The sequence below is a fragment of the Myotis myotis genome, unplaced genomic scaffold, assembly GCF_014108235.1.
Source record: "Myotis myotis isolate mMyoMyo1 unplaced genomic scaffold, mMyoMyo1.p scaffold_m19_p_13, whole genome shotgun sequence".
In the NCBI taxonomy this organism is placed as follows: domain Eukaryota; kingdom Metazoa; phylum Chordata; class Mammalia; order Chiroptera; family Vespertilionidae; genus Myotis; species Myotis myotis.
Genome location: NW_023416317.1, coordinates 48,403,693 through 48,419,644, shown reverse-complemented (window position 1 = coordinate 48,419,644; position 15,952 = coordinate 48,403,693). Strand labels below are relative to the sequence as shown.

At 36.5% G+C, this 15,952-nt stretch overlaps 1 protein-coding gene across 50 annotated transcripts in view; it reads left to right on the top strand.

Annotated features, from left to right (window-relative positions):
• Window positions 1–15,952, top strand: part of LRRFIP2 (LRR binding FLII interacting protein 2) — a 99,828-nt gene that overhangs the window by 51,128 nt on the left and 32,748 nt on the right. For 15 of the 50 annotated variants that reach the window (XM_036332976.1, XM_036333009.1, XM_036333002.1 and 12 more), the window contains 8 exons: window positions 250–315; window positions 1,787–1,861; window positions 3,201–3,251; window positions 3,333–3,377; window positions 4,239–4,286; window positions 4,742–4,798; window positions 7,160–7,225; window positions 10,515–10,604. The exons of 1 other annotated variant lie outside the window; for it this stretch is intronic. In XM_036332976.1, the coding sequence (XP_036188869.1) occupies window positions 250–315; window positions 1,787–1,861; window positions 3,201–3,251; window positions 3,333–3,377; window positions 4,239–4,286; window positions 4,742–4,798; window positions 7,160–7,225; window positions 10,515–10,604 (498 nt within the window). The remainder of the gene's footprint in view (window positions 1–249; window positions 316–1,786; window positions 1,862–3,200; window positions 3,252–3,332; window positions 3,378–4,238; window positions 4,287–4,741; window positions 4,799–7,159; window positions 7,226–10,514; window positions 10,605–15,952) is intronic. 34 more of the 50 variants (XM_036333029.1, XM_036333006.1, XM_036332986.1 and 31 more) reach the window with 26 other exon arrangements.

Below are 15,952 nucleotides of genomic sequence, written 5' to 3'. Positions count from 1 at the left end.
TTTTTGTTTTTGTTTTTTGGCTGGGCACTGAGCTGGATGGCATGGGGTATGGGAGGGGAAATGCCCATGTGTAGAGAGGTGGTATACCTTAGCCAGTCAAGTTCAGTGGATCACTTACTAACAGATGGAATTGCATGTAGATTACTCTGTATCTCATATGAACCTGTCTATAACTTTATTAAATTATTTTCAAACTTCATTGTATGATCATTAATCTTCAAATATTTAACTTAAAAAATGTATTTCCAGAATCATTCTTACAGTCACTCTTATGGAATGAAGAAGAGATCTTCTGGTTCCCATAAAGACCCACTGGTTAGTTCTGTTTTGTCTCCTGTCACAGTATGTTGTGCTGCTGTAAAGTTTACTGCTTACTTTTAGGGAACTTAAGAATTATGACTGCTTTGGTGTGCTCCTAAGGCATCATTGAAATTTGATAATATACTGAAACATGGTTTATCAGAACCTTATTTAAAAATAAATTTGTTTAAATTTATAAGAATTAATATTAAGTTAATATATGTTAACCTCAGGGACTAGAGTGAGGAAGGTGTTCATCACAAGAAGTTCATTAACAGCATATTTTCATTTATGATCTGTCCTTTGGAATATATCTCACGAATAAGTTTAGTGAGATTCTTATCCTTATTTTAGAAATTTAAATTGATTTAGTTGTGGTACTATAGGCAGTACCAAACTCAAAAATAGGTTTCATTCCGAAAGTTTGTTAGTAGGTCAGATTTTGGGAAGTTGGAATGAATTTTCTGGTAGAAACATTAAGGCATGTGATGGCAGAGTTCCCGTGCTGTCTTGCAGAAAACTTTTAACTTACAATATAATTAAATTGCATAACTAATAGTGCTCTCCATTCCAGCCACATTGCTGAGCAACATTTGTGTGTGTGTGTTGGGGGGGGGGGGGGGGCGGCGTAATCCAGAATGCCCATTTGGGGTGCTAGGAACACTTCTTTTCCTGTTAGGCTGCACAGTACTGCCGGAGGAAGTGTAGTTCCAAGCTCCCTGCTCTGACCGTTCCTGGGGTGGAGAGAGGGTCAGGAGACCTTGGCTGGTAGAAAGGAGAGGGAGGAAGGAATTTAGTGGAGAGGACTTTATTGAGAAGCCCTGGAGGGTGGAGTATTGGGAGCTCTGGGGAGAGGTGAGTCATGGGGCCTCCCTGAGGGGGTGGTACAGGAAGGTAGGGCCAGGAGTGGCAGGGGTGGGGAAGGAGTCAGGGATTGCCTAAATTTCCTTAACCTTGGACAAAAAAGATGGCTGGAGAAGTTAGAAAGAGAATTTTTTCCCTTTCAAGTCACCACAATACATAAAATTACTGTTTTGTATAGTGTATCGAAAATTAACCTCCTTAGATGGTTTAGAGACCAAACCATGTTTAGTGTGCTCTCTCTTTCTCTCTGATAATTTAATTTGATCAGTTTATTTTGACAAATAATGGGACTAGGAGAAGCTTGGAAAAAATGACTGTTTAATAATACCTGTGTCATTGCCAAGTGGATTTAAAAAGTGGTAATTATTCAGTTGTCCTGGGTTTTTCAAGGACATTCCTGAGGATGACATGAGAATATATCACATATTCCATTCAGTTTTGCCTGTGGGTTTATAATCTTGTTTTTACAGTAAAAAATGAGTAAGTACTTGGTTTGCAAACAGTAAACCTTAAGTCATGGTTTTGGAGATACAGGGTTTGGCAATATCAGATTTTGCCTTTCTGTGTTGTTAAATTAACAACATTTAACTTAAGAAAAATGTGTTTAATTTGGTTTTTGCAGAGCGGCCTCTACTTTGACCAGAGAAACTATAGCAGTCTTAGACATAGCAAACCCAGCTCTGCCTACTACACTCGGGTTTGTCCACAGTTTTTTGTCTTCATGTATTTTATCCAACTTTAACACATTTGTAATCTTCTATTTTGCATTTTGACTAGTTAAAACTAACCTGTGAATGGTTGTGTATACTAGTTTGTAGTAACTGAATTCATATAGTTTGTGTGAGTGTAAATTTAAACTGTGGGAACTATTGAATCACTATGCTAGCAAATGAGTACCATTTTTCCCCAATTTTTTTCTAATGAAAAATATTTAACACACAAAAAAGTTCACAGAATTATGTAGTAACCACTTAGTAACTACCATTTAGATTCTACATTAACATTTTACTCTATTTCCTTTATCATATAATTATCTCACTGTCCTATTCATTCATCCATTAATTCAGTTTTTTGGTGGATGCATTTCAGAATAAGTTGTAGGCATCAGTACACATGTGGATGCCCTTTTAGTAACAGCTTACATGTGAAAATTTACACTATAAATGGAATGGGAAGAATGTGATTATTTGTTCAATATTAGAATCTTTTTTTTTTTTTTCAGGGCATTTGGCACACCATACGTTTAAAACACCTCAAATTCATAGCACACGGTACATTTAAAATACTTCAGTTGTCCAAGCCTGCACACACAACTTAGATACTCTTATTTTCCATGTCTGTTTAGGCTTGGTAAAAAAGAACTGAAAATTGTGTCTTCAAATGACATCAGGAAAAGAGAGATTTAATTCCTTTTTAAGAAATGCTGTGCCTTGGTAGTGTATGGATTCATTGTGACCAGTACACTTAACTGATTAAACTAAGGCACTTTGTCCATGGCTTGTTTTGAAATATACGTTTTTCTAATCTTTTCCAAACACTTGGAAAAGAGTGTTTATAGCGATAACTCAGAGTTCATTTTTCTGGTTCCCCAATAAAAAGGCTAAGGCCATTTGGCATGTGTCATGAGATCACTGAAAATATCCCAGGAGCTGCTGGTGGCTGAAATGTGGCCAGTTTGCCACGTGCCCTGTGCCATGGCCCTCGTTCCCCGAGACTTTTCTTAGTGTGCTGTCCCATCTCCTAACATTCATGTTCAGAGACCAATGGGACTTAAACACATTCATAGAAGACAATTCCCAGTGTTTTTCTTTCCTATCCCTTAAAATTCCTATTTGAAACAATTACTAATGATTACGTTTTTCTCACTTTATACATTAAGTACTTTAAGCACTCAGGAGTTGCTAATGAATTATGGAGTATGAAGTAAACATAAGTTTTCTGCTCTCATGATGGTGAGAGCAATTCATTCTCTCTCTGTTTCTGTATAAGGCCATACACTTAAACCTTAATTATTTCGTTTTGTTTCTGTTTCTTAGCAGTCTTCTTCCCTGTACAGTGACCCTCTGGCGACGTCTAAGAGTACCAGGGTTAGTACTTTCTGAGGAGTGTGTTGCCTTCAAAGCTTCCAGCTGCTTTTCTTTGGGTTAAATCATATGCTTTTTTCATAGGCCTCCCCTATTGCAAATTTTGGTCTGCTGAAAAGTGCCAGTCTGGTTTGTATCTTCCTCTTCCAACCTGTGTATTCCTGGTAGGGCCGCTGCCATAGTGCTGACTCTGGCTTGCCATCTTTCCTCCAGAATAGTGAAGGACACATGGCTTTAATGTGATGTGCACTGCAGAATGTGCGGCTTCTGCTTAAAATACAAAACTTCAGGGGAGTAAAAATAAGCATATTCTCTTCACAATGGTAGATACTGCTGGTGTTAGTAGGTTCTTGCTTAGGATTGGTTTCCTATTGAGAAGATAGATTTGCATGAGCCCATTACATTTGCCTACTTTTGTGAGATGGCCGTCCGTGCCTGGGACGTCATAGTTCTCTTTGGGACAGCTGTGGCCTTGGCCACATTAGTACTAGACTCTAATAAAGCAAGCTGACTGAAAAGCAAAACATTAGCTCTGTAATATGCGAGCTATGAGTTGGTCGCTTTCAAGCTGTTGTTTGTTGTGTATGGCTTGTTCTAGTGGGCTGGGTATCTGAGGCTTTATAACTTAATTTTATTGTGACGGGACAAAATGCTTTGGACCTCACCTTTTTTGCTCTGTGTCCTCTTTTAAAAGGATAAATTCATAAATGCTAGTTCTCTTAGTTTCATGACATGATGATTAAAGGAAATACCGTAACCAGTGTGCTTTTTAAATGAAGTGTGAGCTTAAAGTTTTAATGAGACTTGTTTTAATGCAGGAATTTATGCATGAAAACGTATGTTATCACCTTCACAGTCTTCACCTTGGGAGGCTGTACACTTACACCATTCTTCAAAACTTTTTTGGAACCGAGTACTGCAGAGAAGTTAGGACATTTTCCAAATAACTTTGATGCTGAATAGATACATGGTATTTCCTTTGTTCTTTAGGTGTCCTTGTATGATGGTGGACTATATAACCCTTATGGTTCTCGAACTGTAAGTCTAACCGGGGGGAGGTGGTGAGGAGAGTGATGTGTAGGTGGGCACAGTTTACTTACAAAGAAAAGGTCATTTAATCTGAACTGTAATTACTCTATAAGCTACGATCCATCAGCTAGCCAATTGTGACTCTCACCTAAGCTGTGAGAAAGTGCCTGTTGGAAATCATCTTAAAGTGTGAGGGATATAAATAGAGAACCTCTTTTCTTGTTCATCAGTTCCTCAGGAAGAGGATGAGAGTGGTGCTTCTCAGGGCACCCCACCCCCTCTTCCCTCCTGCCTTGGGTTAGCAGATCTTGAGGGTGGGAGTGAGGTGGAATCCCAGACCAGGGAATAACGGTAGCCTTAACCCTGAGAGCCAGGAGCTAGTTAGGTCCAAGGTCACTAATACATTCCCAGCAGGACAAGGAGCTGATCATTATTATAAACCTTTCTTCTTGGAAACTTTATAGCCATCTGAATACAGTAATTACTCATCAAGAACAAGTTCAGCCCGAAGCAGTCCTGTGGTGAGCACTTGGCCTCTTTGCATGCTTTGTAGAGACCTTTGGTTAATCTGTACTCACAGTTTAGAATATTGAGGATGTGGTGTGTTTCACTCTCTGATGCATGGATTGTCGTTTTCCTGCAGTACACAAACTCAAGTACTAATTTGTCCTAATTGGTGGTTTCTGTATGAATGTGACTTAGCATGTAATTTCTTAAATGAGTCTGGAATCAGTGTCATTAGAGTTTTTCTAAATTTATATTTAATTGTCATTTGTGTGGAACTTCTTGTGTCTTCGGTGGTCATAGTTTAGTATCTGAGTCGGCTACCCTCTGTTTCTCTTTGCATCTCTGTTTCCTGCATTGACCCGTTTCACTTGCTTGCCAGCGCTTTAATCGGCAGGCTGGGAGAAGAAATAAAACCAGTCAGCTTTTAAGAATTGTTTCATAAAAGACAAAACTGCAACAATTCTAATCATCTAATTGTTCTGCAATATTAAAGGTTTTTTTCTTAATTTGTAAAAGTAATATTAGCTCAAGAAAAGCCCTAAGTAAAAGCCCCCTCACCTTTCCCCTCTATTTCCATTCCTCAAACACAGCCTCTGTACTTGTATGTCCTTTCAAAGATATTTTATGCATATGTGGGTATTCTTTATTTGAACAGTATGTACATAGACTCACATATACTTGCTCCTCATTTGTTTTATTTATTTAAAGTATCTTTGTATTAATACATAGAATCATTTCATTTTTTTTTTAATTTAAAAGATTTTTTTAAAAAGTAAACCACTTTCCTTAATTTTTCACTGAATGCCTCTTAGAGTTAATTTTATGTCAGGACATTCTTTCCTTTTTTAAAAAAATTGATTTCAGAGAGGAAGGGAGAGGTGAGAGAGATAGAAACATCGATGATGAGAATCATTGATTGGCTGCCTCCTGCACACCCCCTACTGAGAATTGAACCTACAATCTGAACATGTGCCCTTGACTGGAATCGAATCTGGGCCAACGCTCTATCCACTGAGCAAAACTGGCTGGAGCCAGCACATTCTTTTTAATGGTGATATATTATTTTATTAGTGCATGGGCTGTACATTTAAAAAATTATTTTTCCTAATGTTGACAATTCAGGCTGTGAGATTTTTGCTACTATAGACACTTGTACAATGAACATTCTTACATATTTTTGTGTACTTCTATGAGTAGATCTTCAGGGTAAATTGCTAATCATGAAATGGGGAGATCAAAGAGTATATGCATTTAATTATGTATCGTGCCATATTGCCCACCAAAAAGACTGTACTAACTTACAGTTCCAATAGCTAATTATGAATTTAAGAGCTACTTTGTTTTTCTTGGCAGTGTCAAAATTGAAGAAATTACTAAAGCAGTTTGTTAATGGTCAACACATGTTACTTTGTTGAGTGGAATATATGAGCTATGTGGGCTTTCTTACACATATATGTTTGGCTCAATCCTCCTGCCGTTTCCAAGTGGCACTTCTCAAGAATTCTACTCCAAAACGCACAAAAAATTACTCAGAGATATTTAAGGAGATAAAAGCCTTTTCACATAGGAAGGAAGTGTACTTTTAATCCACCCTCTAATAAAATTCTACTTGGCAGTTCTTGGGCCTGGTAGCATTTTTAATGTCTCAAGTATGATGGCCTCTTGCAAACAAAGTTATTATAAATAAGTTTTCATCAAGTATAGAATCTTGTCCTTGTGTGCTGGCTAGATACTGTTTCATTTGCAAGTTGGGTTCAGAGTTATTATCTTAGTGATACCAGAATGGTTTCTTAGTGATGTCAGAATGGAGATAACCTACACATACTGAGCATGAGTCTTGTACTGCTGGTGAAACAGGAAGAAGAGTGTAGGGTGATGATAGAAATGTCTTCACTAGTTGGCTTAGGAATGAATAAAGGAAAATAAGAACATCATTTCAGTGTAATACTGGTAGGAAATTCTGTCTTTGACTTATATTAGTTCATTTGAAAATATTTTTTAAAGTTCTCAAACTAAAACAGTAAATATTTCTATTGATCCTAATGGGATCCCAAAGAGCCTAAAGGTTTTAAAAGCATGAAAGCTGGATTTGGCTGGTTTACACATGCCTCCCACTCCCTTTTTCTTTAACTTAAATAAAAGATAAAGTACTATTTTATTCTTTGTGCATATTGGAAATGTTTTTTATTTTTAATGATCATTCATTATATCTTGAAACAGCTTGTTTATTTAATGGTGCACAGTAGGTGGTGCCAACTATAATGCTCATAGAGAGTGTGTGAATGCTTCCCAAAACCTTACCTAATATACTCACAATCATGTAAGACCTGTAGTGAAATTGCATCTTTTTCATTATCTGCATTTAATATCTATAGTTTATCGACGACACTGCAAGTATTGCATCTTCTGGTTGTTCCAGTCGCCGGCGAAGGGAGAGTGCGGTGAGCGTGGTTTGCATGCAAACACACACAAATTTTAAAATCGCGCCATTGTGGATCACGTGACATCTGTGGGAAAATGAAATTTGTATTTGACAAAATGAGCATTTTCTTCTGATTTAACTTATCTGAATAAGTTGCCTTCAAAAATGTGTTTCTGACAGTACATATTCTCTGGCTACATAACCTTTCATTACTAACTTGCTTCTTCACACCTCTTCTGTGTTAGTCATTGTATATTTGAAAGATTTTCTCTTTTTATTCTTTGTTGCTGTTTTATGCATATTTATATGCACATTGAACCAAAAACAAAATTTCTCAAGCAAAATTAATGTTTCCACATTGTATAAAACTCATAACTATGGAATATAAAGCATGTGGCCATCAGCCTCTTTCTTTGTTGTGTATTTAACCATTGTTTATACATCTTTTAAGACCCGTGAACTTTGTAAGAGATTCTGATGGCAAAATTTTAAAATTCTGGTCTTAGAATTCAATTAGCGTAATAATTGTAAAGACAAAAAAATAGCTGTGTTAAAATAATTATATAATTTCAGGTTACTCTCTTAATAAAGCTGGAAGTTTTATGGAGCTGATGACATTTTTGCTTTATTTAATAATTAATTTGAAAAGTACATTGGTGAGGATGATGTGTCAGCTTAGAGTTAGAAAAAAGAGCCCAATAACTAAGAGGCTAGAATTCCCTAAAGAAAAATAGAATAAGGCCATTTAATGAGTTGTGTTTTATGAAAGATTGTAAACTTGAAGTTTCATAGAGAAGGAAACACCAAGTGTTTGTGAGATTTGTTGTCAAAAACAAAACAAAACAAAACAACAGCGGTCTAGCCCTAGCCGGTTTGGCTCAGTGGATAGAGTGTTGACCTGCAGACTGAAGGTTCCCCGGTTTGATTCCAGTCAAGGGCATGTACCTAGGTTGCAGGCTCCTCCCCAGGCCAGGCCTGGTCGGGTGCATGCAAGAGACAACCAATCAGTGTGTCTCTCTCACATCGATGTTTCTCTCTCTATATCTCACCCCCTCCCACTCTCTAAAAATCAATGAAAAATATCCTTGGGTGAGGATTAAAAAAACACACACACACACACAAAACCCAGCAGTCTAATTAAAGGCAGTCCTGGTCCATTAGCAAGCCAATTTAGTGCTCACACTCAAAGCTGAAGGAGAAAGAAAAGTCCAAAACATCTATCTGAAAGCACCTCAAAAAGTGATGGGGTAGAAAGTCAGGGATTTTATTATTTTTTATAATAAAATTATTTTTTAAATTTTCAATTACAGTTGCCACTGTTTCAGGTGTACAACATAGTGATTAGACATTTATATACTTTATGAATTGATCACCCCAAAAGGTCTAGTACCCATCTGACACTATACATAGGTACTAAAATATTATTAACAATATTCCCTATGCTGTACTTTATATCCCAATGACTATTTTTATAATTGTATTTTTTTAAATAATACGTTTTTATTGATATTTAGAGAGAGAGGAAAAGACAAGGATAGAGAGATAGAAACATCTATGAAAAGCATCATCAATCGGCTGCCTCCTACATGCCCCTTACTGGGGATCGAACCCGCAACCTGGGCATGTGCCCTGATTTGTACTTCTTAATAGAAAGAGAGGGACTTTAAAATAATGGTGCCTGGGCCTGAACCACTTTTACAACTTATTAGTGTGTTAATGTCAGTTTCTTCTCTTTTTTAAAATATATTTTTATTGATTTCAGAGAATAAGGGAGAGGGAGAGAGAGAGAATCATTGATTGACTGCCTCTGCATGCCCCACATTGGGGATCGAGCCTACAACCTGGGCATGTGCCCTGACAGGGAATCGAACAGTGACCTCCTGGTTCATAAGGTTGACACTCAGCCACTGAGCCACACTGGCTGGGGTAATGTCAATTTTTTTATTTTTACAGTGGATGTTAATATCTTTGTAGGTAGGCTTAATATATGGATTAAATGAATTACTATATAGAAAATAACTCAAAATTCTGAGACAGTAGGTACAAATAAAATATTAGGTATTTGCAAATCAAACAAGTATTACTGTTACTATGAATAAAGTTATTACTGCTTGATCATATAACCCTTGGCAAAACTTTATAGTTATAAGCCTTCTTTGTCTCTGTGGATGGGCTTCCATATTTCTTTCCTGGAAGGGAAGAGGTTGTTTTGTTTTGTTTTTTTTCCTCTGTAAGACCATTTATCTTTCTTTGCATTATTTATAATATATACTTATAGTGGGCCCGGCTGCTGGTGGCCCAGCGAGGGCAGCAGAGGGCTCGGGGGCACTGGGTCCCCAGAGAATGGAAGAGTTTTTAAGCAAGGTGATCCAAGCTGAGGTAAGGAATAGCTGATGAGTGAGGGAAAAACTGTCATTTATTAATTCAACAAATGTTTATGAAGTACCTATTATATGCAAGGCACTGTGTTAAGTGCTGGGAATAAGGATAAGCCAGCCCAGATTTCTGACTTCATGGAGCTTATAGCCTAGTGAAAGAAATAGAAAATAAACTAGTAAAGAAAGGAACAGAAAGAAAGCAGCCCTGGGACTGTGAAGAGAACAAGCAGGTGATAAGATAGGCAACACTGGGGGTGTCGGTGTATGTGTGTCTGTGTCCCTTTGGATAGAGAAGGGTTCTCTGGGGGAAGTGACCTTTGAGCTGAGACGTGAAATGTGAGACGCCGGCTGCTTGAAGAACTGGAAGAGCTTTCCCAGTCAGTGCCAGAGTCTAAGGTGGGAAATGACTGGGTGTTTGGGGAACCTAAGGAGGCCATGTACTTCTTTCATTATTGTGTTCTGCAGTTCCAGGTCTTTAGAGGGAACTGTGGAAATGGGGTAATGCAAAAATAATTTTGCATTCAGCATATATGTGCTTAACAGAGTTGATAGTTATAATGGATAATAAATGTGTGAAATGTAGTAGAGGCTTTAGGTAGATATTATACTAGAATCCTCCTGGAGATACATGTCTTAAACACAGGAGAGTGTGCTGGCCTCAGGCAGCAGCATGTGATCTTTATAGAACTCCAGTTGGGATGAATAAAGCTTATTTGAGGGAGCTGGGATTTTATTTAGGAAGCCCTTTACATTTCCTTTTTACTTTTTAGATTAGGCTAATTGCAGTAGTTTTCTTCGTTTCATTTCATTTCATTTCATTTCATGATACTTTATCACACACCAAAAAGACTTCCCCCCATGTGCCAGTGTTCTTATTCTTTTCTCTCTTTTCTTAACTTCTAAAGCATCTCATTTTTTCCTGACTGAAAGGTTTCTGCTGCTGATTATTTCAGTCGCTCCAATCGCAGGGGGAGCTTTGTCTCTGAGGTGGATGATGCCAGTGTCCTGGATTTGAGCAGCGTGAGTGGATTGCATGGGGTGCTTATGTTGTCTCAGGCGTGTAACTAAAGTGTAATATGTTAGCTGTTTTAAAACTAGGAACTCAATTTACTGCCCAGGAAATATTTATTTGAACACACTAGCATGAAATACAGTTACTTGTTTTGTTTTGGAATGTATATATTGATATGTTCTGATTTTTAAAAAACTTTTCTGTTGAAAATTTCCCCCATAAAAAGAAAACCCATCAGCAACTGCAGCAGTTACCAGTATTTTGCCAATTTTGTTTCGTCTTTTTCTTCCCCTTGCCCTTCTTTCCCCCCTGAATTATATTAAAGCAAATCCCATTCATCGTGTCTATTTATTGGGATAAATAGTTCAGTATGTCTCTCTACTGAACTTTTGAGAAGTTTTTTCATACTCACTATACCGTTATTTTACCTAATGAAATTTAAAAGAATTCCTTAAAACCATCTAATACCTAGCCCATATTTAGATATTTCTGATCGATCTTAAAATTTTTCTTCCCTTTTTGCTTTCATGCATCTATAAAGTTCTGGGTGAACTTTAGAGGTTGAACAATAAAATATACTACTTAGTAAAGTGTCACTAATTTATAGTAATTGGGAAGAATCTGAATAGATCTTAAACATTTGGATTATAGCATTGCTGTGAAGAAATGCCTATCCACTGCTTTCACATTCATCATGGACTGACTTTAGGGAAGACTGTCCAGTAGATGCTGTGGGGCACTCGTCTTAATGAAGGACCACCACCCCCCCCCCCCCGCCCCCCCAGCAGCTCTCCACTTGCCTGGTTTATCTAACAGCCTATTACCCCTTATTACCCCTGTCGCTGCTTTAGTGTTGCTTTGCCCTTGGACCAGCACACTCCTGATTGTCAAGCACTTTGAAGCAGAGGAGAGGCAGTGTTTCTTCACAGGAAAGTTAGTTTTTTAATGGAGAGATAATTATTTATGTTCAGAACATCACGGATTGTATTTAAATAGCTATTTCTGAGTGACTTTAATCACAGAAAGTAATTTTCAGTGTAGTCTGTAAGTATTCTGCATTGTTGGCTCTCAAACCTGGCTGTGTAACACTCCCATCTCACCCTGGGTCAGATCAAGGAATCTCTGCATATTAGAAGACTGAAATAATGCCCTTTTCTGATTCTCCTGAAGTAATGCCTTTTCCTGGTTCCCCTGAAATAATGCCTTTTCCTGATTCCCCTGAAATAATGCCTTTTTCTGATTCACGTAGTACCTTCCCTGTTTTTATCAAGATGTAAACAAATTTAATTGATTGTGTTTACTTTATCTCTTAAAAACTTTTAATTCTATTAGTCTCTAATTTGTGATGTCTGAATTAGTGGTCATGTAGTTCTTACATGTATTTCGTGGCAATTTATTTTAGTGCCTGCACAGAAGTGAAAATGTTGACAATTTTAAAAAAATCTCTCCTTGCCCCTACTAATTAAATATAACTTTTCTTTCCCCGGGTAGTTATTTTGATTTATTTACAAGTTTTAAAATAACAATTGTACATATTTAAGGTGTATAATACGATGACTTGATATACATACACACAATATACATGGCTTGTATGTATAGCAAATCATGCTATATACCTAATCACATAAGCAAAAGATTCTCTAGAGCAGGTTGCATATTGGGTCAGCTTCTTGTAATTTTAAAGCTTGTGAGTCAATGGTATATATGTGTATATATATTTTTCATCACTACAGCTAAAATGCTCTGTTTTCATTCAAAAAGTTTCAATTTATTGTGGATTTTATATTTTTAAATGTTTATCTAAGAACCTATACATATAATATCCTTAATTTTGCCTCTTGGCAAAGCCTAAACTATTTGCTGGTCATCTTTCTAGATAAAAAAAAAAAAAAAATTGTCTCTAATATTTCTTTTAAAGGGTATCCTATAGTTCATCTCATTGTAGACAAATAAAAAGTGTACTTAATGTTGGTAAGCTTATTCCCACTCCCAACACACACAGAATTTTTAAAAAGATAAGCTGGAAATAGGCATTTTTATGTGAAATATCCAGATTTTAAAATGTTGACCATAAGTTCAAAAATTTAAAAGGTATTTTCTGGCTTCTCCATTGTGGATCAGATATATGTATATAGTCAGCTAGTTAATGACCGCTAGCTAGGACGCGCTAAAAGAGTGCCAGGCCCTGATTTATACCGTATTATGTTATTCCAACCTCTTGTCTTTTCTTCTACATTGTGTTCCTTTCTGTCCTGTAGGTCAGGCTAGATTAAAGGAAAAGAATGTAAATGTGCTCATCTCAGTTTTACTGATTATTAATAATAAACCATTTCTGGAAAAAAAATAATTAAACCATTTCCGAATGGAATCCTTGGCCTGTTTTCTTTCAGGAGAGTATTAAATTAATTGTTCCCTTCACTCTTTTTTTTTTTTAATTTTGTTTTATTGTTTAAAGTATTACAAAGAGTATTACATATGTCTCCTTTTTTTTCTCCCTTAACATTTCCCCGGCCTCCCCTACCCCCCAGTGTCTTGTGTTCATTGGTTATGCTTAAATGCATGCATACAAGTCCTTCGGTTGATCTCTTACCTACCCCCCGCCCCCCAACCTTCCCTGTTCCCTTCACTCTTACACTTGGAGAATCAGATCTTTTTCTTTTTCCCCAAACAGAATTTCTGAATAGTATTATCAAGTCAGTATATGGAAATTAGAAGTTAACAAAGAATTATAATCTAATGATTATATTAAACAAACTATAGTATAAATACTTTAAATTTTCTGTAAAACTAAGTAGCCATAGGTTAAAGTAAAGTTTAAAGGTCCTCTTAATCTTTGAAGAAGAAGCAGAGTTTCAAAGATTTAACAACATATATACTCTTTTTTATTTTTTTGTTAATACTAACCTGAGGATATTTTTTCTATTGCTTTTCAGAGAGAATGGGAGAGAGGGAGAGAGGGAGAGAGGAAGAGAGGAAGAGAGGAAGAGGGAGAGAGAGAGGGAGAGAGAGAGGGAGGGGGAGAGAGAGAGAGAGAGAGAGAGGGGGGGGGGGGGTTGAGGTTGTTTTCCTCCTGCACATGCCCTGACTGGGAATGGGGATGGAACCTGCAATCCAGGTATGTGTCCTTGACCAGGAGTCGAACCCGCAACTCTTTGGTGTGTAGGTCAGTGCTCTAACCATTGTAGACACTGGCCAGGGCAAGATAAATATTCTAAGAAATATTTCTCACATGTGCTAATTTTAACAAATCATCAAGGAATTTAGATTTCAAGAGAAACAATCTATATAATGTCAAGAGCAAAGCATTTTCAGATGTCCCAGACATACATATTTATCACTGAAATATGGGAAAGATATTTAAGATTTTGTTTACTACTTGATAATTTGAAATTCTTTAAGAAAATATTACTTTTGAACTTTAAAATTGCAATATAAAGTTTGCCATCATGTACACTCGTTTTTTGTACATTAATACTAATATGAAATATTACAAGCCTGTTAGTTGACTCTCTATTTACAACCATTAAGGAGAAAAGTGCCCTTTTCTTGATGGGAAAATTACCTATTTAATTATTTAAGAGCACAGTGGCATAATGTTTACTTGAAATTTTTTGAGACTAGTCGGCTATAGTTAATATTGAACAAGTCCTCAAGGCCTTACTAGGGCAAAATAAAAGCTTTGCTTAGTTTTTTTTTTCTTAGCAATTTGATTATTTTCATTAATTTTCACTATTGCAGTTTAACTTGCTTGTTTTACAGAATTGTGATCATATAGTGCATACAGCCTTTGTTTTCTGATTTCTTACTAATCTACGGTCATTTTTCATATGAGTGCATATTCTTTTTTTCCATGTTACTTACATACAATTTTTAAAATCAGCTGTAGTTGCCATGTTTTACATTAGATCTTCAGAGCTTATTCATCTTATAGCTGAAGATTTGTACCCTTTTTTCAACCCTTCCCTATTTTATACTTTAATACAGTAAACACAATTACATTTTTTTCCTTTAAAAAGCCTTTCAGGATCTGGCATACTCTTTGGGAAATGCAGCTGTGTAGACCTCCTCTCCTGGCTGTTAGAGCACCGGGCTTTAGAATACCACGTTTCAGCTAGCATGTTGTTGAAACGCAGTGCAGCACATAATATAGCACAAGGGCTGAGCACAGAACTGAAGAGTCTCTGGCCAAGTCACTGCAGCCAAAATAACTGGACTGCGGCATGGCTGCTCTAGGCATTTTTTGCTGGCTTTACAATCCCTGAGGTTTGGCACATCACCAGTTTATGTTGCGACAATTGGGATCTGTCAGAAGACAGTGAAAGCAGTAGAATCAACGTTGCGATGGACTAGGTCAGTGATGCAACCTCCAAAATGTAAGTTTATTCCAAGTTGACTATTAAAAAATGGGAGGGTTGGGGGCAATTTTTGTGAGAGGGGAGATATGAGACAGGATTTCAAATCAGCCTAGAAAAATGTTTCTGAATGCTCTGTTTTTCTCCTTAGTTCATTAGTAGAAGAGGGTTGGAAGGTTCTCTGAGGAAAATAAGGCAGTTTATTTAGGTATAGTATTTCTTTCACTCTAAAGAACAACATATTAAATATTAGGCAATGTATTTTACTAGTATAGATGTAATGGAAGATTATTCCTTTTTTATGGCAAAAAATGCCAATATAAAAACTGTCATTGCCTGATTGTTATAAAACATTTCATATGTAGTTTTAAAAAATCAGCGTAAACTGAAATCAATTTCTTCTTAGAGAATTACAGCAAGAAGTAGCAAAAAGAGTTCAAAGTCTAAGGTAGTACTAATATTATTGATATATAGTACTCATAATAAAAGGTATTTACTGAGAAAATGAATGCAATAATGTAATGAAAAAGAACAGAAAAACTTGAAAATATGAGGAAGTTAGAGTGAAGTGGTCTGAAAAGAGCCAGAAATAATGACGTTTTGTATTTTAATAATTAACTAAGAAAGAAGGTTTTTAAATCTCTTCTCTAGATTGGGCTGGGAGGGTTGGTTTGGTAGCTGGAGTCTGGGTATATTTTTATTTAGTTAAATCTCTATGTGACTTTTTCGCACCAGTTGTAATTGGGACAGTATATAGAAGTAAATATGAATACTTGGACTAAAATTCACAAAACAGATCTGGATTCAGATCTGGCATTTTGTAGTTGTTCAACCTTTCACCTCTGAATTTCTCTTTCCTCAGCTGTAAAGTCAGAGTTTTTGACTAAACCTTTAAGGTACCTCACTTCTTTAATATATATGTGTATATATATATATTTTTTAATTGATTTCAGAGAGGAAGGGAGAGGGAGACATAGAAAGATCAATGAGGAGAATCATTGATT